The 23006-nt window shown below is 32.3% G+C and overlaps 2 protein-coding genes across 3 annotated transcripts; both read left to right on the forward strand.

The window, feature by feature from the left end:
• Positions 1–6895: 6895 nt before the first annotated feature.
• LOC100788191 (uncharacterized calcium-binding protein At1g02270) lies at positions 6896–11121 on the forward strand. 2 transcript variants are annotated; one of them, XM_003547952.5, is made up of 11 exons: positions 6896–7234; positions 7378–7587; positions 7721–7825; positions 7970–8075; positions 8279–8499; positions 8618–8694; positions 8791–8905; positions 9017–9142; positions 9624–9734; positions 9841–9948; positions 10585–11121. In XM_003547952.5, exons 1-11 carry the CDS (start codon positions 7232–7234, stop codon positions 10822–10824), a joined length of 1422 nt encoding a protein of 473 aa, XP_003548000.1. In that variant the 5' UTR covers positions 6896–7231; the 3' UTR covers positions 10825–11121. The 2 variants fall into 2 exon arrangements, with proteins under 2 accessions (XP_003548000.1, XP_006598859.1); XM_006598796.3 differs by having other exon boundaries at positions 6898–7234; positions 10588–11121.
• A 5278-nt stretch (positions 11122–16399) lies between these two features.
• On the forward strand, positions 16400–18319 carry NAC177 (NAC domain-containing protein 177). The gene is made up of 4 exons (XM_014768599.3): positions 16400–16784; positions 16877–17145; positions 17855–18001; positions 18091–18319. The coding sequence occupies exons 1-4, from the start codon at positions 16613–16615 to the stop codon at positions 18304–18306; spliced, it is 804 nt and encodes a 267-aa protein (XP_014624085.1). The 5' UTR covers positions 16400–16612; the 3' UTR covers positions 18307–18319.
• Positions 18320–23006: the final 4687 nt, after the last annotated feature.

Genomic DNA, 23006 nt, shown 5'->3' on the forward strand with positions numbered 1-23006 from the left:
TTTTTAATTTTGTTTTATATAAATTATTTTATATGTTTTTGAATATTATTTTATTTAATATTATATATATATATATATATATATATATATATATATATATATATATATATATATATATATATATATTTGAAATTTAGATATTTTTTAATAATGTTATTGAATTTGATTTGTTTTGTAAATGAAATAAATAATACAAAATACTTAAATTTTTAAAAACTAAAAATTTTAAAATAAATATTAAAATATTTTGTTACTAATATTAACTTATTATTTATGAATTAATATTATTTAGGTCTATATTTTATGTTTAATCCTTCGAAACAGAAGGCTAGTCAGTACTCGTCTATATAATGAGATGAACAAATCAATTTTAAGTAAGCTTAAAAAATGCTCTTGTGTAGGAATGAAATGAAATACTTTATAGTAATTATCTATACAAACAAGTAGACAATTAATATAATTTCTATTTTTATTATAAGTTAATATTAATAACAAAATATAAAGTTATTTGTTTTAAGAGTTTAGTTTTTTAAAATTTAAGTATTTTGTATTATTTATTTCATTTAAAAAACAAATCAAATTCAATAACATTATTAAAAAATATCTAAATTTTAAATATACAAAATATATTAAATAAAAAAATATTCAAAAAATATATAAAATATTTTAAATAAAATAATATTAAAAAATATATAACATATTAAATAAAACCATATAAAAAATATATACAAGATGTTAAATAAAACTAATAACAAATAAAATTAAAATGATTCATTTAATAATTAAATAAATAAATAAAATCATTTACAATTTTTTTAAAAAATTGAAAGCAAAACAAAAAAAATAAAAAATCCTAAAAAAACTTTACACGTAAAGTAAAAAAATAAAAACTAGGACTTCAAAGTTATAAATATAAAAAAAAAACAAACTTACAACTTTAAAATAGTAAAATAAAAAATATATATACTTTTAAATTCATAAATAAAAAAATTAAACTAAAATCATAAAAAAAATTATAATTTTAGTGAAAAAAATAATAAATCATAATAGATGTTACGATTTCTAATTTTAAAATTGTAACACTTATCATGATTTATCCTATTTTCAATAATAATTTAAAATCTACTTGCATATGAAGAAAAAAAAAACATACAAAATTTGCACCCATTTAATAAAAAAGTCGCAGGAATCGTCTTTGCCTTGGCTTCCATTCGAGTCCCTCAAACAAAGACCCGCTCCAAAGGAGTTTGTTTCCTGAAAAATGTAGCATCAAGATTGCATTTCAGGAAATTTTGTTATGGAGGATTCCATGCTATGTTTTGGCTGGTGTTAAAGGGGCTAAAATACACTTTTAGTTTTTAATATTTTTGAGTATATTTATTTTGATTTTTTATCTTTTAAAAAATTTAATTTAATCATTTATATTTTTAAAGTAAGTATTTTTAGACAAATTTCAAAGTGAATTAAAATGGTTTTTCTGTAAGTTTATTAATAATTTTAAGATATTGAGAAGTTAAAAAATTGCCACGAAATACCTTTTTTTTCTGAAATACTTTTATATGTGTAATTATCATAGCATCGATTATAAAACTTTAAAAATTAAAAGATCCTTCTTTGACCTCACAAGCCTCGTCTCAGTCGTCTGCTTCCAAGAACTCCGAGTCCATCTCTTTTTCCCACCGCCGTCGTGACGACTCGGTGACTGAGTTGACTTGGTGCCGCCGTGCATGCATGGGCTGCACTGCAATTGGGAAACAAATTCACAAATTTGATAATAAAAAAAAAACATTTTTTGCTGTAAAGGTTCTAACAATATTAAAATTTTCAAACGTAATTTTTCCAAGTTGAAATTGTTGGAGGCTATGATGAATTCTCTACTTTTCAATGCACGCTGGATGAAAATCCCTTCTCTTAAGTTATAAAGCATCACGTTTTTTTTTTTTTTTATGGGAGCAAACGTGAATACAAATGCACCTTAGGTTGCAATTTAGTTCAATTTTTACATAAAATGTGGTTTAAATCAAATATAACAATAATGTACACTTTGGTTTAATTTTGTTTGAATGCAATATTAAGAAGTGTAATTAATATTTTGAATTTTATAAAATATACATCATTTAACTTTTAAATATATCTTTTATTTTTTTAATTAATTAAGTTTTTTTTTTCATTTATTATACAATAACTACTCCCACTAAGGATATTTTATGAAGAAAAAAAAAAATAATGATTCATTGATTTTCTAAAACGACAAATAATCTAGAACATTTTTTATTTTACTAAAACATTATATAAAGTTGAGCGAAGGAAATATAATATAATAATGATCAACCTATAATTCTATAATCGTCATCACATTCTTATAATTTACTCATCATTTTATATAAGCTTTACTCATCTAATTCATCTCATCTTACTATCTTACAACTCTTGTAAAATGTAAATTAATAAAATTATCTGTACATGTTTTTTTTTTTACTTCTGCATGAGTGAATCTCTAACATTTTTTTTTACTTCTGAAGTACAAATCTATAATAGCTGGAAAAGTCCAAAATAAAAAATTCTTTAGGTTAATTATTTGTGTTTTTTTTTTTGTGTTTGTATCCTTAATTTAATTGGTTTATTTCTGCTTCACGCAATTGGTTGGTACGTCGCATATCTTTCCTACTTTGATGCTGCGGAGGTGTCTTCTAAATCAAAGGAGAGGGTGTCACCGACATGTATAATTTTGCTCCTTTTCAGAACATTGTCTTGTCTAATCATAAAAGCTGCATTATATTCCGCGTCCCTTTGTGATTAACTATAATTGAAAGTCAATTTTTTTCTTTAAATTAAAATTTTGAATTTGAGTCTTATTCATAAGAAAAATATAATTAAAATAAGAAAATTTAATCAAAATGATAGATGAAGGTTTTTAATATAGATTAATTGTCGATGAAAAGATACTAATATTAATAATATTAAAAAAATTACCAAATTTAATATGATTAAAATTTTGAATTTGAGTCTTATTAATAATATTAAAAAATACTGATATTTTTTTTATTATAAATGTAAAACAATAATGTAGTACTATAAACATTTAGTCGATTTGTGATCAAGCGAAATAAATAGTATATATAACCCGTGTGAACAAGGTTTATTTCAGAATTTCTATTTTAAACAATGGTATGATAGAAGGATCATCACGTTTAAAAAAAAAAAACAGATAGAAGGACCAGAAAGGGAGGATTAAATAACTATTTGACTTGTGTTTATGGAATATGATATTTCTTTATTTGCGGGATGTAAAATATTGCGTATGACAACCAAAGCAACGAAAATGATGCAACTGTTCTGATTAATTAGATAAAATATACTACTCGCGATATATCAATCGATATTTTAAAGATTTAAATATGTTTTAAGTTCATACAAATATATCCCTATCTAGTTTTAATCTTTGAAAATTGAAAGTAGGGTAAGAAAGGGAGAAAAAAAATAGTAGGCAATTTTTTTAAAAAATGAAGGAAATGAAAAAAAACATGGAAACACATATTATATTATTTCAACCATACCTTTCAACTCATAATAATAATATTTTAACTTTTTTATCAGGTCATATGTCATTTTTTAGACAAGAGGAAACATATATTAAAGAAGAAAGAAAAAACATACCAACAAAACAAGGGAACTAAGCCCAGTCTGCCCAGACCCATAAAAGAAAAAACAAGACAACCAAAATAGCAAGGAAGACCAATTGTATTGCTGAAGGAATCCTCCAAACAAGAAGGAAGAGCATAAAAACCAAAAGAACTTTGGTGTTGCCATTAAAATCAAAGACATTGTCTATGAAACTGTCACACACCACAAGAAAAGCACCAACAATTTGCAAAACAGAGATTGAGGAGCAACTCCGTAGCACATAATTTGAAGATCCTTGTGAACAACCTCAGAAAAAAAGATTCAGGGACCTTCCTTCTCACTAAAATCTTCACAGCCGTGAGGGGTTAATATCAACAAACTTGGCCCCAACAGATTCTGGTTGAACTTCGTACTAAGTTTGACATCATCTGTTAAAGTACTCATTAAAAAAAATGATATTTTTTTTTCTTTTTAAACAACTATACTGTTTTCTTATAAACATTATTTTTCTTTTATGCTCTTCATCATTAAAATACTTCTTTTTTTTAAAAAAAAAATAGACTTTATTTAGTTCATTTGTTAATATCTTTTCTCTTTTATAATACATTATTGTTATAATTAATGTCTATCAGATAAATTTACACTTGCTAATTTTAATTGAGACATTAATATAAGAAAAAAAATTATACACTAAATATATAAAAAAAATTACATCGTATTTCAATTATAATTCATTATATATATAAGATTGTTAAACTTTATAATAATTATGATATGACCATTAAATTAATAACCATTTTTTTCTCTCTTATTCTTGTCATTATTAGCTCCAATCTAATATTGGCTTTGAGTGTAGTATTTTAATTTCAAATTTTCAAAATTAAACATCATTGTATAAACTTTGAAAAAATAAACTAAAACGTTAAGTTGTGTAGTCATTTGTTGAAACTTTAATAATTTTTTAGCTTTTAATAAAATAAATAATTTATTTATTTACTTTTATTAGAAAATCATCTAAATTATATGTTGACCCCTTACTTCTTATGTTGGTCCCCCCACACACATATATATATATATCAAAGAAAACATGTTATGCAATGCCACAATAAAAAATAATTTTATGTATTTAATTACAAACTATTATATAAATTTGTTAAATTTTATAATAATTATTTTAAAATTTATATAATAATTTTTTATTAATTTATAGTATCAATTTTTTGAATTAATAATACACAAATATTAAATTTTAAATATTATGTATATTTTTCTCTCACTAAATGTTTCAACATGCTGCAAGTATTTATAGAGTTTTTGTACTTAAGATATTGTATGTTTAGACATTTAATAGTCGATCTTATCTGAAATATTATCCATTTAAGTATTTAATGAATCTCAATTATTTTACTTTTGAAAAAAATATCTCAATAAATTAAAAGAAAATAACATTTATAAATGACTTTTTACATTGATGATTAAACGATATGAAATTTTATCGCTAAAAAAACTAATAAAGTAGTAATTATTTTAAACCTTAATTTTAATAAACCTAACACAGAACTTGTGCATGAACATGAAATATTTAAGTACAAAACGACCCATTCTGGAGAATATTCATGTCAGCTCAGGCATTTATGCGAAACCAGTTCTAATGATGGGTTTCATTAGAAATTTGGAAGAGTGTTAGATTAGATACACTCAGCCGTCACTTCATCTTCACAGTGCTTTTGGTTTTGAAGAATACTTTGACGGTTTGGCCATCGATTTTATTTCCGCGGCCGAAACCGGAAGATTGATGGACATTGGAAATGGATAGCCTTATTTTCAATAATCTATGGGCTAAAAAAATTCCAACACATTTATTATTGATATTTAATAGAAAACAATAAAAAAGCTAAGGACCTTATATAATTTCTTCATACATTCAGTGTTTTTTGTTTTCAATCATAATCAAACTGTTATCAATAAAAAAATAAAAAAATCTATTTCAGTTGATTACGTGAGTTCATGTAAACTATTTTTATATTCTTTGATTCTCATAAATCTAAAAAAAATAAAATCAAATTGCTATCATAATGTTTGATAGCAACTAGCAAGGTGAGTAATAGGAGACTTTTCCAATCAATTAATCTCCGCTTCACATCTTTAAAAAGTAAAATTATTTAAACTCAGGTTATAAAAAAATATTTAGCTTCTTTATTTTTATTCCTTTTTATGTTGTGTGAAAAAATAAGAATATTAAAAGAGGCTACTATTCCTTAATTTAACTTTTTATGACTATTTTATATCATATATTATTGTCTTACTTATTAGTATAAAAATGATTTTTCTTAAAGATGAAAATTTAGGTGAATTAAATTTTAAGAGTTCATCATAGTTCAAACAAATTGTAAGATTCAGAAGAATGTTTAATGATATATTTATATATTGTACGTCAATAAAATTCTTACATTGACAATTAAAATCAAATTACATTTTTTTTAGAATGGATTTGTTCTTTATGCACTGAGTCAAATTTTGTTAGCATAAAAATCACAAAATTTAAGTATTGTTCTTTAGAATCAAAACATTGATTCAGTAATCCATGTAATAAAGGTATGCATTATATGATTCCACATACTATCAAAGTAAAAATCCAATTTTAATTGAAGAATAACCCCAACAATATTTATTTAAGTTTGTAGCTAAAGTACTATTTTGACCTTTCTATTTATTTAATTAGTTTAATTTAGTCCTTCTGTTATTAAATTTTTTAATTTCATCTCTTTATTTATTTATTTAATTAGTTGAATTCAGTTAGTAATTACATTAATTTTATTCACGCAAAAGTGTGAGACATTGAAAGAAGACCATACTAACTAACCACAACGTACACTCAATCCAACCACCTATGTTAGCTACTATTAATACGCCGACCAATTACATCAATTTACTATTTATGCTATGATAAATGTAGACATTGAAAGAAGACCACACTACTTAAGTCTTAACCCTAACGTTACACTCAATCAAAGAAACCACCCTACCCTACCTAGTACCAAGAGCCGAGCCGAGCCGTGCCGTGCCGTGCAACTAAAGGTTCGACTTGATTAAGATAAAATATGAACAAATGAAATGAATAACTGAATCCCAGTTGGGACTTGGGGAAAGTTCTCTTTATTTATTTTTGACATGGTGAAGACGTGTGCGTTGCGTAACAAAGTGAATCAAGTGTTCTCAATAAGTGATAACCACAATATATATATATAAAAAAAAGATTCCATTATATGATTTTATGAAGCATATCACATGAACGAGCACACTGCTGTAACGCTGAAATCCCCAACTTGTACTACTGTCCTTGTCCTGTCTCCTTGTTTCTTCTACAATATATATCAAATCCCTCTCTCTCTCTCTCTCTATATATATATATATATATATAATTGCTCACCACATCACTAAAACCACAAGAGAGATAAAAGGGCGGTTAAGAGATATAAGAAGAAGAAGCTAGATTATGTTCCATTCACTCACATAATAATCCGTGACCCATTTCAGATTTCGTCTTAACGCACATAAATTCAGGTTCAAAATCTCACCTTTGTTGATTTTGGCGAGGATTTTGAGAATGGTAGGTGATTCTCTGAAAAGGGTCTTTTTGTTCCTCTCTTTGATTTGATTTGATTTTTTTTTTTTTTGGTGGGGGATGGACATGGTAAAAAGGGGTTATTTTGATTTTTGATTCGGGTTACTAATGTTATCAGTGGAATTCAGGTTGTGGCTGGGGGTGCTAAGTTCAATTTGAGAAGAGGCAATGGTTCTTCTCATAATGTTGTCAATGGCTATAGCAGTGATGGAGATCTTTGCAGAATTAGCAAAAGTGGGTGTTTTTCGTCGGTGGCTGAGGTGGATAGAGATCCTTCTTGCGTTTCATTCACCACTTTCAACATTCTGGCTCCGATTTACAAACGGATTGACCCACAGGTATTGTCTTGTGCTGTTGTGGTCTTTTCCCTTAGTTTTATTTATGTTTATGCAATTCGTGCGGTGTGGAGAATGGTCTCAAAATGTGTGATTTGGAGGGTTTCACTCTGAAATCTGAATTTGTTGTGAACAGAACCAGGGCCTGCGAGAAAGTGACTTCAGAGCATTCTGGTTGGCCAGGAATGAGAGGATTCTTGATTGCTTGCTTTCTGAATCATCTTCCATTATGTGCCTTCAGGTAACAATTTATCTCCTTTCTCGTTGGTGGGCATTGTCTCTAGTGAAAAAGAAGAAAAAAGAAACATTTTTCTTTGGTTGTGAATGATGTTTTTCCTTACCAGCACTTACTCACTCTGTGCTATGATGTTTATTTCTTGTGTAGGAGTTTTGGGTTGGAAATGAAGAACTTGTTAACATGTATGAGGAGAGACTTGGGGATGCTGGCTACAATCTCTTCAAGCTCGCGCGAACCAACAATCGCGGAGATGGTAAGTGTTTGAAAATGCCATTCATCCTCATACTCGTTTAAATATTTGTATTCCCAATTGTTGCACTTATTTTCTTTCAAGTGGTTAGTGCTAATGTTCCATGTGGTTCTGGAAGGTTGTTTGATTGTTTTTTCTATAAAATCCATGCTTCTCTGAGTAATTTTGTTGCTCTTTGACTCAAAACCTCATAATTTATTATGCAGGTCTGCTGATTGCTATACGTAAAGAATGTCTAAGAGTTATGGATTATAAAGAGTTGCTTTTAAACGATTGTGGCGATCGCGTTGCTCAGTTGTTACATGTTCAGTCAGCTACCCCCTTTGTACAAAACCCAAAAGGCAGTGTTCCTCAAGAGTTTCTGATTGTGAACACCCACCTGTTATTTCCTCATGATTCAAGTCTTTGTGTAGTGAGATTGAATCAGGTATGTGAATCCCTAGCAATTTAATCTTTTTTCTTATTCATTGATGATTGTTCTAGACTTCTAGTCACTTGCTTTTGCTTTCAATTCTAAAACTAGACTTATTTTTATCTTCTTGTAGGTTTACCAAATATTGCAATATGTGGAATTGTATCAGAGAGAAAACAGGCTCAAACCCATGCCTATTATACTCTGTGGGTGAGTTTATTGTTTGATTTTCTTATGTTATTATGTTGTTATTTTAACTGGAACAGTTGTCCTTATAATGAGCACTTCATGTTCTATCTAATGCAGTGACTGGAATGGAAGCAAGCGTGGGCATGTTTACAAGTTCCTAAGGTCACAGGGGTTTGTATCATCATATGACATTGCTAATCAATACAGTGACAGTTATGCAGATTCTCACAAGGTAAATATCTCATTATTATATAGAATTGTACGTGTGCTTTCCAGGTATTAAAAGCATAGTCTTGGTAGTTTTTTTCCTCGAATTTTTAATATTTTCTCATTGATCCTGCAGTGGGTTAGTCACCGAAATCATAGGGGAAATATCTGTGGTGTTGACTTCATTTGGCTTTGCAATCCCAACCAAGCACGTAAACCTTTAAAGACAAGTTGGGCTGAAGCTGTATTTAGTATACTAAAAGTGAGTATGACTTACTCAATTTAATATATTTCTTTGTATTTCTGACTTTTTACTTTTAAAAGATAAAATATGAAAGTCAACTGTTCAAGGTATGTGAAAGTTATGTAGTAGGTTTAAGAAATAGTGCCTATGTTTATGGATGAGCTTTAAGCTTTTCATAAAAGTTGAAATATTCTACTTCAGTTGTATTCCTACTTGTTAACAATTTTTTATTTATTGATGTGTTCTTGTTAACTTAACATCACTAATTATGTTTTTAGGAGTTCTAGTCTTCCAGACAAGTCCATCAGCAATTTTTATTAAGCTTCCCATAAGCAGAAATGTAAACACTTGAAATAACCATTACATTCTTGTACTTGATTTTTCATGGACCTTCATAATCATAAAACTTCTTTTTGCTGTGAAGACTGAAGAAGTAATGAGAATATATGCATGACCATTTTTGCTCTGCATCCAATGTGTTTTTTTTTTTGGATTTCAGTTCCAGTTACGAAAAGCATCGTTATCTGAAGATGATGCATTTGCCTTTCTGAAGGGTGACAACTATGCTGATTCTGTGACATATTTTAGCTTCTCCGAAGCACTTCGGCAGGTACTTCATATCTGCTAATATATGATGATATAAATTCCAATAGCAATAGGCAAAAAAAGAAGCAAAAAATTAGAAAAAGACTAACACCTTACCATAACTTTTGCAGGTGAAGTTAATTGGTGTGCCTTATGGACTACGTTTTCAACAGTTGCAAGATCTATGGAATCAAGCAGATGCTGATGGAAATGGTGTCATAGACTTTGAAGAATTCAAGGTATACATTATATGTCTTCACTTTTGGATGATATCTACTAATATGCATGCACTTGAATGTGCCTAACGCAGTGTGCATGAATGTTAGAATTCTGTGATAAAGATCATTAGAAATAGTGTAATACTACCTCTATCCTTATATACAAGACTACCAGACCCTTTTAACTAACTAACAACATTTAAGGAAATTGGTTAATTTAGTTAATAATATTAAATTTCTCAACAATCTGTATTCTTTTTCTAAAAATATCCTTAATATCATTGAGACTCATCATCTCACTCTTTCCACCTTATTGTTTTTCATCTACTGTAATTAAGGTATGGAGAGAGAATAGTGATTATGTAGTTTATCTTTCCCAATCTTCACAGAATCACAGGATAGAGAAAGAGTTTATCTTATTAATTTACAGTATTTATTATTTCTTGTCTAAAAAAATTGTAAAGTTATTAAGAGTATTTTTTGATAAAAAAAAAAAATTGATGCGAAAGACAATTTGAAAGAAATCTTATAAAAAGAAGGGACAAACATTATGAGAAGGCTCCTATATATAGAGAGAGAGGGAGGTAGTAGCAAATATCTAGCACACAGTATATGTAATTATTGAATAAAGTAGTGATAATTGACTTTGCATTGCAGCAGAAAATATGGAATTCTACATGTCCAGAGCATGTGTTGGAAAATCTGAATGGTTGCACGGAAGATTGTAACACAGAACAGGAGCAAGAAGCTATTGGTTTTAAGGTGAAGAATGCAATGCTGTATCCGCGTGAAGTGGAGAAAGGACTATGGCCAGAAGATTATTCTCTTTCTGATCATGCTAGACTCACAGCTGTGTTTTCACCAGCAAGGATGAGATGTTCTGCCTCACAAAACTGAATGTACTTCATGGCACTAATAGTCTTAGCCCACAGAAAAATATTCAATTTTGGGACCAGTTTGGTGTAGGGGTAAACTAAAGTGATACTTTTTTTCACTTTCATTTTTAGTCCCCTACCAAACATGTCATGCCATAATTAGTGATTAGTCTGTCTTGTATATGTGTTTGGAGTCAAATTAAAGTAGTGTTGTGCTGTAATCAGTTTTGGTAAGCCCTGGCCATGTTTTTTTCTCTGGTAATGGGATAACAATGTAAAGATATTTTTGCAATGTAGAAGTGGATGTGCATATTATGTATTTCCTTCTCACTGTTTGAATCCATTGATTTTTTGCTACAAAATTCTCCTTGTGATTGCTGTTTTGCACTAATTTTTTTTTCTCTTTCTAACCACACATCCTTGTTCTTTTCTTTCAAATTTTATTCAAATAATACCCTTATACAGTTATACATGCTTTAGTTTTATTGTTCGGAAGTTTAAATTCTGGAATTGTGAATTAAGTTTCAAAATTGAAATTCCAAAGTGTGTAATTAGATTGACTTTCAGAATTAAATTTACGATTTCTTATATTTTTCATATTGAACTTTATGAAACTCAATGAGAAGAATCCTTGCACTATAATGGACTTTCTATAGACTCTCAAACACCAATCCTTGAATGAATTGTTAGGGTTGTTGCTTTCTGCACCTCCGATTATTTTCCTACATCTTTCATTATATTTCGGAAAGTCAATTTTGGAATGTAAAATATTCATTCTTTCATCCATGTAATTGGACAAATGTGTCACCTTGTTTTATCCACAGTGGCTTAGAAAGTATTGGTGATCGCTGGTTAAATCAGCCACAGTACTTAAATTCTTGCTCTTTCTTTTCTGGACCACTCAAAGGAATTGATGTCCATAGGCCCCAAGCCCACCGGCCATGCTTAGAGTAACTCCAATAGGAGTTCGTATGGATTACGTGATCTTATAAGTCATACGGATTATGTGATCCATATGAATCATATAGATTAATTCATACGAATTACGTGATCTATATGAGTCATATGGATTACGTGATCCGTATGAGCGGATTAATTTATATGAATTACGTAATCCGTATGACTTATATGGATTATGTACTCCTTATGTAATTCGTATGGCTTCTATGAATTACGTAATTTGTATGAATCATACGGATCATGTAATCTGTATGAATTATATGGATTATGTAATCTATAAAAATAAAAAACATTTAAGAATATTTTTGAAATTCTATTTTAATGCTAGGTGCATAAGTAATATGTTTGGTGCACCTAGCAAAGACTGATTCTTGGAGATAACTATGTAAAAATTTTCTTTTCTTGGAGAGCATCTCAATGGATCTCATTCCAAAACAAAGTTCCTAGCTGCAACACCGGTTCTCTCACTGTACACTGAGTCCATTTGCAAAATAAATTATTAAAAAATGCATGGAGATGACTTCAAAAAGTAAAAAGTAAATATTGGGAGATCCATTTGAAAAACTTTTATGAGTTGCTTGGTTGGAGTAAAAACTTCATTGGATTGTTTAAAGTAAGAAAAGTGATGTGGTATTATATGAAAATGTGAAATATTATTAAAAAATAGAAGAGAAATTTTGGCAAGTTAGTGGGTTGGAGATGCTCTTACAAAGTTTTCGTCTAGTCTGACATAAGGCACATGCGCCATTTGTTTAGTGCACTTCTAGTTGCATTTTAGAATGTAAATTCATATTTCAAAATGAACTTTCTGAAATAGAATAAGAAGTGCAAGAAACAACACTCGACACATGCTCCCAAAGATTGATTGTGCAATATTTCCAAAAAAAGAAGAGAAATAGGGACATATTTCTAACATTTATTTTTAATATTTGTTTTACTATTATTTAAAATGTGTTAGAAATTATAAAATCACAAAATGAGTTTATTAAATAAGAAATAAAACCCATAAATTTTTTGATTTCAAATGAATTTTAATCAATAATGAAAAACTGTGTTTAAAAAACGTATTGATATTATTACCATTTACTAAAAAAAGGTTAAAAAATAAATTTTCTGATTTCTGAAATGAGTACTATTTACTAAAAAATAGGTACAAAAAGAAAAAGTCTCCCTCAAGCTGCACGGTATCAGTGCCAAAAGAAACTCGCTATACTGTGCATAGACAATTTATTTATATGACATTTTTTTAAAAAAACTATTACAATAACATAAGGGAATAGATAACAAAACAAATTATGGATTCTATATGTGCAAAATAACGAAAAATACTTTCAAATTCTTGCAAAACAATTCAATAAAAACTTAAATCACACGAATTGCTGTCACAAAAATTTATTAGAATAACTTGCATAAAAATTATGTGATAAAATTTAAATTTTAAAAATATACTTTACAATTTCTCAAAAAACAGGTATAAAAAAGATTAAATTAAAAAATGAATATACCTTACATTTTCTCAATAACTTTTCTATTTATATTTATCATATAACTCATGAGAAAATACTAAGCATAATTTTTTGTATACCATAGTAATGATACAAAAGTTATTTTGTGTACCTTTATTTTCCTTACTATTACTTTTTCCAAAACTGAATTTACTCAATTTTTTTCTTTTATCTAAACTTTGGGAGAGAAAATACAAGATCAAATTGTTTTTTTTTTCTTTCTATTTTCAGTTCTCATAAATAGATACAAAAAAAAACATCATCTATTAAAAAAATATAAAAAATATTTTTCAAACCAAAGGAGCTATTATTTTCTCTTGATTCTAAAAATCATCATCTTTATTTTTAACTTTACCAAGAATGCAAAGTCATTTACGCGGAGTCGCGGACTTTAAGATCCTGCACCGATTTTCACGGTCCCAAAAGTATAGAAGCGAAAAGGATGATCGAGTCTATTACCACCTATTAATTTCATTTTCGTGAATATCACTTGGAAATTGTTATGACTCTACAACCTTGAAAAATAGCACAAACTATGTAATCATGTGCTAATCTATTGACTATATAGTAGGACATAATGAGTTTGTCTTAGAGATCATGCAGATATTGTAGTGGGGGGCATAACAAATCAACAAAACAAAGCAAAAAAAGCATATAAATGGACTAAACAAGACTCAGTTGTTTTGTAGTATTGAAAGAACAAGGAATTGAAATGGTGGGCCAACAAAGAAACTTGGAGGACAAGAAAGATTGCAAAATGGAAAAACCACAAATCAAAGTACTAGCTCTCTACAACGTGACCTGTTTAGCTATTTTTTTCTTTCCCTTGGTTTTATTTGAATTGCATTAATCCTTCTGCACCACATGCTATTATATACCTAGTGAGAAAGAAAAAAATATATACAAGATTCTTGATGTGATAGGAAGAAAAATATAAAATAAATAGAAAAACGTTTCTTGATTGAGAGAACACTATTATAAAAAAAATTCCACATTGGACACTTTTTCTCGTAGCCTATGTCGTGAAAAATATTAATTTTTCATGACGATTTTTAAACAATTTTAAAAACTTAATTTTTACATCACGATTTTCAATTATCTTCGTAACCGTTATCGTGAAAAGTATTAACTTTCCACAATCATTTTCAAACAATCTTAAAAACTTAATTTTTACATCGATTTACATAAAAATCATCTTAAAATGTCTTTTTTTTTTAAAAAAATTAAAAATTATCTTAAAAAGTAAATTTTCTAAAAATATTTTATAGAAAATTGTCTTAGAATACTTTTAAGTTAAAGATTTAAGTCGATTCTTTGAAAATCGTCTTATAAAACAAAGAAATGAGAAATAGATAATTAATTTAATTGATGATACAATGCGATAGAAAAAAAATAAAAATAAAATAAAATTATTAATTGAGTGTTTGAAATTTTTGAATGTAAAAATATAATCACTCAAATAAATAAAAGATGTGTATTTGTGGGGTATTTAAAATGAAGATATCACTACTCAATTCAATCAATATTTTTTCTCAAAAAAAAAATAAAAATAAACCAATTAGACTAATGAATAAATTATGAAAGAAAAACATGATGTGATGTGACAGTTGAATTAGTTTTTGTTTAAATGATATATAACCATAAGAAAATTTGAAACTCTTACTTATTATAGGTTTTGGGACACATTTCTAAGACAACATCAGTGATGGAGTTTGAAACACCTCTTCACTGTGTTTGCTTGTCAATGTGCACATGTTGAATGCGAGGTGAAATGTGCTCATATTAGTTTATCTATTAGTTAAATATTTTTTTTAACAAAAAGATTAGTTTAATTTAATTTTTTTAGATACTTATGCTACAATATATAATATACTTATTAGTTTAATTTAAAAAATTTAAGAAATCACACAAAATAATATGTAAACTAAAACAAAATAAGATTGAAAGGCAAGTATATTGCACGGGTAAACACAAATGTATTTAGTGATGAAATTATTTCCTAACAATTGACACAAGGAAAGGCTTTTTTATATAATAAAAGAATACATATATTATCATGTGGTGGTGATAGAGACTCATAACGGCTTATTATAATAGCCTTATAGAATGAGAAGATGCGTTGAAGAACCATCTGTCCATTTCATAGAAAGTGACCCCTGAATTAATCGTGTGAGAAACAAGATTTTTATTCTTACGCGGTTAATGCCATGTATTGTTTATTAATGTATACACTTTACGTATTCAAAAAAGCATACGGATTCTACCTTGGAATTGTATATAGCAAAGCATAAAGACATTTTTCATGGCTTCAAAACAAATAGGTCAAAAAGCAAGTCAAGTTTTTGATCCAGGGAGAAAATTAATACTATATCATTTGTGCAAACAATAATGTAATTCTGAAATAAGAATATATGTAAATTAAAATAGAAATTCTATTTCAATTCCCTAGTTTGGTAAGACAAGGAAGAAAATAGCATAAAAAGTAAAATTATGTTGTTTTTTCTATGTGATATGAAGTAAAATAAATTTTGAGTATGACATTCTTTGTGAAGTTGTTTAAGTAATTGAAGAGCAATTATTGGGTTAGGGGGAAGCACGCCTAAGGTCAAGGAAAAACCATCAATTTCATTGAGAATTTATAGTAAAATTTACATCAACTTTAGAGACAAACTATATGTAAATTTATATATTCTGTTGTTGCTGATAAATAGAGAAAATCTAATAATTGAACTCAAATTACAATAACTAATACATAATTTTAATATAAGAGAATTTACAATATTTAAGACATCTTATTTAATCAATTGATCTAGACCTTCTTCATCAAATTATAACTAATATGACTAGAAAATTTGAGTAGATGTGTAATTCTTGCTGAATGAAAGAAATAATATAGAATAACATAAATATCTCTAATAAAAAATTTGTATAAAAGCGAATAAAATACAAATTTTCCCCCTTTAAAAGTTAACTCAAAAAATGATAAAATAGAAAGGAAAGCACATCCATGTATGATAAATTGATATGAAATCTTTCCGCGTTTTTTCATTTTTTAAAAATTTTCCAAGGATAATTTATGAGCTAAGCCAAAAGAAGACTTATCAACTAAAGTGAGTCAATGCCTTTGATTACAAAAATATTGATTGAAATTGAAGACTGAAGTCTGAACCCCCAAACACAACACAACACAACTCAACTCAACTCAACTTAAACTCACACTTCATTCCTTCCTTTACTCTCTTTGGCACCTTCTCCATCACCATCATCACCATCTTCCTTTTCTTTTGTTCTCTCTCTCTCTTACTTGCAAACAACACAGTTAACTTAACTGTTGAACAAAAAACAATGGAGAACATAATTTCCATATGTGATCACATGCCTGTAGGATTCAGATTCCGTCCCACAGATGAAGAGCTTGTCGACTATTACCTCAAACACAAGCTTCTGGCTGATGATTTCCCTGTCCACATCATCCCTGAAATCGACCTTTGCAAGGTGGAACCTTGGGACGTACCAGGTAATGCTAACACTAAAAACACCTCCTTTTATCATCAAAACCACTTCACTGTTGTTTTGACTCTTTTTTCTTGCTTCAAATTTTGGTACCAGGAAGATCAGTGATCAAATCCGATGACCCAGAATGGTTTTTCTTCAGTCCTGTGGATTACAAGTACTTGAAGAGTAAAAGGTTTAACAGGACAACCAAGCGTGGCTTCTGGAAAGCCACTGGGAATGACCGGAAAATAAGGATACCGGGCACCAGCAATGTCATTGGGACTAAGAAGACTCTTGTTTTCCACCAAGGCCGTGTTCCCCGTGGTGCCAAGACCAACTGGGTTATTCATGAATACCATGCTGTTACCTCCCATGAAAGCCAGGTTGGTTTGCAATTATGTTTATGAAACTTTGTAGCTGAATGACTCGTGTGATCCATATAGCCATCCTCGTTTGGTAGGATAAGAATTTGTTGGAAATTGGAAATTGTCTTTCTAATAGATTTTTTGTCACTATAGTTTGTAATTTTTAGGCTTTGATTTTATTTCCTATCCCATTGGTTGTTCTGACTTTAGAAGGTTATATGGATCCTTTGTTTGAATTTGAATCCCATGTTTTTATTTTGTCTGTCTCTATTCATGACCCAATTTTGTCCATCTGGCCTTGGTTGATGATGACAAAGGAGGCATTTGGGAGAGTTTATTTCAATAAGCTTTGTGTGGAAGCTTATCATAATGAGTTCTTTTTATTTCATTCCAATGAGCTCCTAGATAAAGCTTATGCATAAGCTCTCATATGACTTAGGATAAGTCTTTAATTAAATCTTTTATGTAAATGCGGTCGAAATTCATCATCAGTTTTCATCAAAGACTGCCAAATTGCCAATTAATTTCTGCTGTATAATAACTCTTTTGGAGAAAATTAAGGCTGTTTTGCTGCATGCCCTACCAAGTCATTCATTTTTAGTTTTTGCTGTGAATAGAACTGTTCAGGAAATAAATTTCGGTTTTTGAAGTGTTAGCTTGATTTTCCTTGGCTTTTTATTTGTGCGAATTGTATCAAATAAATGCTGATTATCCTCCAAGTTTGCAGAGGGCTTTTGTTTTGTGCCGCTTGATGAAGAAAGCTGAGAAAAAAAATGAAGGGGGAATTGAGGCACCGTCTTTTGATGAAGGGGAGCCCAGTATACACATGGTTTCTGACTATGGAAATCCGGCAAGAGCAGAAGGCATTGCATCTGTAAGCTGAAGTATTCTTCATGGACATATTACACTCTGCATGTGAAAATGCTGAAACTGATGCTTGTTTTTTAAATATATTCTTTTCAGGTAGATATTATTCCTGGAGTAGATATGGATGAAATCTTTCGGGCAGTGGATCAAGCTGAGAAATTCTCCCCCCCAGTACAACAGTCTCCAACTGGCATTGGGCTGGAAGATTTTTTCCCAAACTCTCCATTGTTCAATGCCCGTTTTGGAAGTGAAAACATCAATATGCAAACTTCACTTGAAGTTACGGATGACGAAGATGAGTTCATACCCTAGTGCGCGGAGGCTCCTCACTATGTGAAGGTATAGGTGAGGATCATTATGCAAAGATGCTGTTTCTGGATTCAAATCCATGACCAACTGGTCACTAAGGCACAACATTACTGCTGTGCTAGTGCTCGTCCTCCCCATGAAGAGAATCAATTCCATAAATTTACGATTAAATCTATCTAAATGGTCTGCCTGTCTAAATGGAAGATATCAGGGATCGAGGATTGGATGACCAGAAAGACATGAGAGAGAAACACGTTAGAGAGAGAGAGAAAGAGAGACAGGGAGAGAGACAGGCACTCTGTAGAGGAAGAGCGCCTGAGAGAGGGAGAGCACGCCTTTTAGAGAGACAGAGAGGTTCCCTGAGAAATCGAGAGCCTACAAGAGACCGTTCTTATGACAACAACAGAATATACAGACGCAGCAGGGAGAGGGGGAGAGATAGAGATAGGCGACACGAGGAATATCTCCCACGTTGTCGGAGCATCTCTAGAAAGACGCGACAAGACGAAACATACGGAAGCTCGAAGGGGGGGAACCAGGAACATAATAGACAGGATGCTGAACCTGATCAGGAAGTATGGACCAAGGTGATAAGAAGGAGGGAAGCAAAGGCAGCAAAGAAGAACTATACCCAGAACAGATCACTACATAACCTCTCGGCAAACCACCCCAACTGGAGAGACAAGGAGGATATTACATCCTTTTACTTCACTAATTTCACAGACAACGTTAATGAAGTGAGGCTCTGGGGGAAGTTTAAGATTTGGGGAGATGTGCGTGAAGTTTTCATTGCCAAACGTCGTAACAAGGAGGGAAGAAGGTTCGGCTTCGTGAGGTTCAAGGACGTTTCGGACGTAAAGCTTTTGGAGACGCACCTGGACAATATCTTCATTGATGACCATAAGCTGTTCGTTAACCTTCCCAGGTTCACAAGGCTAGCGTCGAATGTTCATACGCATACAAAAGTAGATAAAAAGGAAAAGCAAAGTAAAGAAGCTGTCAAGGATTCTCAGGCCACTAATAGACCTCGGGTGAGATCATATGTGGAAGTGGTGGCTCAGAAAGGAGGCTTAGGAGGAACAACGACAGCTGTAGATGGCATTCCAACAATTACCATCGTACCTAATAAAGGTCGGGAAGTCTGGTGTAAAGGGGCTTGGGTTGGTAGGTTGAAGAAACCGATGCAGGCGGAGAAGATGGAGGACTACATATCGTGGGAGCTGGGATATAGCATCAGCGCTAGATCCCTCGGAGACGACATAGTACTAATTACTGGTCTTTCAGCGGATAAGGCCCAACAGCTTATCAACTCAGAGACGAACGGCGGCAATACCCTCTTTTATTCCCTCGAGAGGTGGCGTCCGGGGTACAGGGTATCTAATCGGATCGTGTGGCTTCAAGTATGGGGTTTCCCGATTGAAGCATGGGAAGTGGACCATATGAAGCAGGTCGTCTCAACCATCGGAGACGTGATCGAGGTCGATGAAGACACCGAGGACAGGAGGAGACTGGATCGTGCACGATTGTTAGTACGAACTCCCCTGCCGCCGGCGATAATCAAGGAAACAATCGTTCGTTGTGGTGAAGAAGATCACAGAGTGTGGTTGGTGGAGGAGGTAGGTGACGGCGGGGACATGCGGAGAACCAGATTATCCATGTCCGGCGAGTGGACGGATGAGGTCACGTCGGAGGAGGAGGGTGTTGCGGAGGAAGACGATGACGGTGACACCGCATTTTCCTACTCGCCGGAGCTGTCAGTAACCAACAACAACTTCTTCTTGAACCACCAGTCAAAAGTTTTACCCAGCGGTCCTTGTGGCCAAACTCGGGATCGGTTTGAATCAGTGGACAAGAGCCCAAATCCTGATAATTGCAGACCTAACGCAGGTGGCGCAGCAAGGCACTCTCAGGGCCCTACTTTGACAAAGGCTGACCAAGGGTATGTGTGTGCAGAGGAGATGCAGGGAAATCTTTCCCCAGTGGTCATAACATCGGAACCCGAGTTAGACGTGCTTCGAAAGTCTGAGGAAGACCAAAATGGAAAAGTTTCAAATTTTGAAGAACCAATAGGTCAGCAGTGTATTACCCATGGGGATTATAAGACATGTGCAACGGATAGGGGAGACTTTTATGACACAGGCCACATACAGGGTCAAAAGAACGTTGGGCCAAGTTCCACTTCGGGCCTAATAACGAAACTGGAGGAGTGCAAAAAGAAAAAACATATAACAATGACCCAGACTGCTAGCAGGAACATGGACGGGTTCCCTAAAGTTTATGCTAGGCAGCGGAATGGCCCATTAAAGGGCTGCCTTCTTAAGCCTGTAGCTGAAGAAAATACACTGGACATGGAGGACAAGGTTGTTCCTGACCCAAAGGACTCTTTCACTAAAGGTCCTCTCAGCAGGAACAGGGGAGAGATGGAGGGGGAGGCGGAGGAGGTTAACAGTGTTGATGGGAATCCCTTGGAAGACCTTGAAGATGCCAATCAGCAGTGGACCCTTGCGAAATCCCTGGGTCTTCAGCATGCATCAGATCAGGAAGGCATTCACAGCTTCAAGAACATGGAGACTCGGGATAGGAAAGAGGCATTACAGCTGGGAAACAGGAGTATCCATAAATGAATATTATATCCTATAATATTAGAGGGCTAGGTAGAGGTCTCAAATGGACTTCTATCAGGAGTTTGGTAGGGAAGCTTCATGTTGATCTCTTGTGCCTTCAAGAAACCAAGAAAGACTGTTTAGACAAAGCCTCGTGTCAATTTCTTTGGGGCCAAAGTGATCTGGAGTGGGAATGGCAGCCTGCCATTAATGCTGCTGGGGGTTTACTATGTATATGGGATAATAATAAATTTCAGGTTGATTTTCGATGCTCAGATAAAGATTATATTATGTTGGGTGGAGTTTGGCTGCCTCAAATGCAAAGAGTAGTAGTTGTTAACCTCTATGCCCCTTGTGATACTGCTGGGAAGAGGCAGCTATGGCAGAACCTTAGTAATAGAAAAGCTCAGTCTCTTGATTCCTGTTGGTGTTTGGTTGGAGACTTCAATTGCATCAGATACCCTTTAGAAAGACAAGGGATTAGCAATAGTAATCCAGACTCTCAAATCATAGAAGAATTCAATGAATGGCTTGCGGATATGGGGGTGGAGGACATCCCCTGTATGGGTAAACCTTTTACTTGGGTTAGGCCTAATGGAACTTGCAAAAGTAAACTGGACAGGATTATGGTTTCGGATGGCTGGATGGATCTATGGCCTGATAGTTCTCAATTCAACCTTGAGAGAAATTTTTCTGACCACTGCCCTATTCTCCTTCAATCTAAAATTATTGATTGGGGCCCAAAGCCTTTTAAGGTCTTTGACGGTTGGTTAAAGATCAAGGAATTTCAGCAAGTAGTGAAAGATTGTTGGCTCGGTTATCAGCCCTTGGGGTGGGGGGGTTTTGTTTTAAAAACCAAGCTCAAGAACCTCAAACAGAGGTTGAAAAGATGGAGTAAGGAGAATTCAGCAGACATTAATATCCAAATTAAGAAGCTGCAACAGAGTTTGAATGAGATGGAGAACTCTATGCCCTCTCAGCTCTCGGAGATTCAAATCAAGCAGCTGAAGGACCTTCAATCACAGCTTTGGAAAAAGGCTAGCCTCCTGGAGTCTATCTTGAGGCAGAAAGCTAGAAGTAGATGGGTTAAAGAGGGGGATTGCAATAGCTCTTATTTTCACAAATTAATAAATTTCAGTAGGAGGAGAAATGCGATTAGGGGACTATATATTGATGATGCTTGGGTTGAAGATCCTTCCCTGGTCAAGGCAGAGGTTTTGCAGCACTTCCGAAATAGATTTCATGAATTGCAGCAGCAAAGACCTAACCTTGATGGAGTCCACTTCAATGCTTTATCTGATCTTCAAAGGGATAGCATGGTTGAGCCTTTTAATGAAGAGGAGATCACTTGTGCTGTGTGGAGTTGTGGCAATGACAAAAGCCCTGGGCCTGATGGGCTTAACTTCAGATTTATTAAGCACTTTTGGAAGGAGCTTAAATCTGATTTCCTGAGATTTTTTGATGAATTCTTCGTTAATGCCACCTTCCCCAAAGGCAGCAACTCCTCCTTTATTGCACTTATCCCTAAAGTGAAAGACCCTCAAGAAATCAATGATTTCAGACCTATATCCCTTATAGGCTGCTCTTATAAAATTGTTGCCAAAGTGTTGGCTAACAGGCTGAGAAAAGTTATGCCTCATCTTGTAGATGAAAGGCAGACAGCTTTTATTCAGGGAAGACAATTACTTCATGGTGTTCTGGTGGCTAATGAAGTGATTGAGGAGGCTAGAAGATCCAAGCAGCCGTGTATGGTGTTTAAGGTGGACTTTGAGAAGGCCTATGATTCTGTATCTTGGCAATTTCTCATTTATATGCTGAAGAGATTGGGGTTTCATGAGAGATGGATTAGGTGGATAAGGGCCTGCATCAATTCGGCTTCCATTTCGATCCTTGTTAATGGCAGCCCAACTTCAGAATTTATCCCTCAAAGAGGATTGAGACAAGGGCCCCATCAGCTATAATTCATAGGATTTCTACCATCCAAAGACAATTCCTTTGGGGGGGAAAACCAGATGGAAGGAAGATTGCTTGGATGTCTTGGAGCCAGTGCTGCACTCCTAAGCATATGGGAGGATTGGGGATCAGAGATATCCAAAGTCT

The sequence above is a fragment of the Glycine max genome, chromosome 16 (assembly GCF_000004515.6).
Source record: "Glycine max cultivar Williams 82 chromosome 16, Glycine_max_v4.0, whole genome shotgun sequence".
Classification (NCBI taxonomy): domain Eukaryota; kingdom Viridiplantae; phylum Streptophyta; class Magnoliopsida; order Fabales; family Fabaceae; genus Glycine; species Glycine max.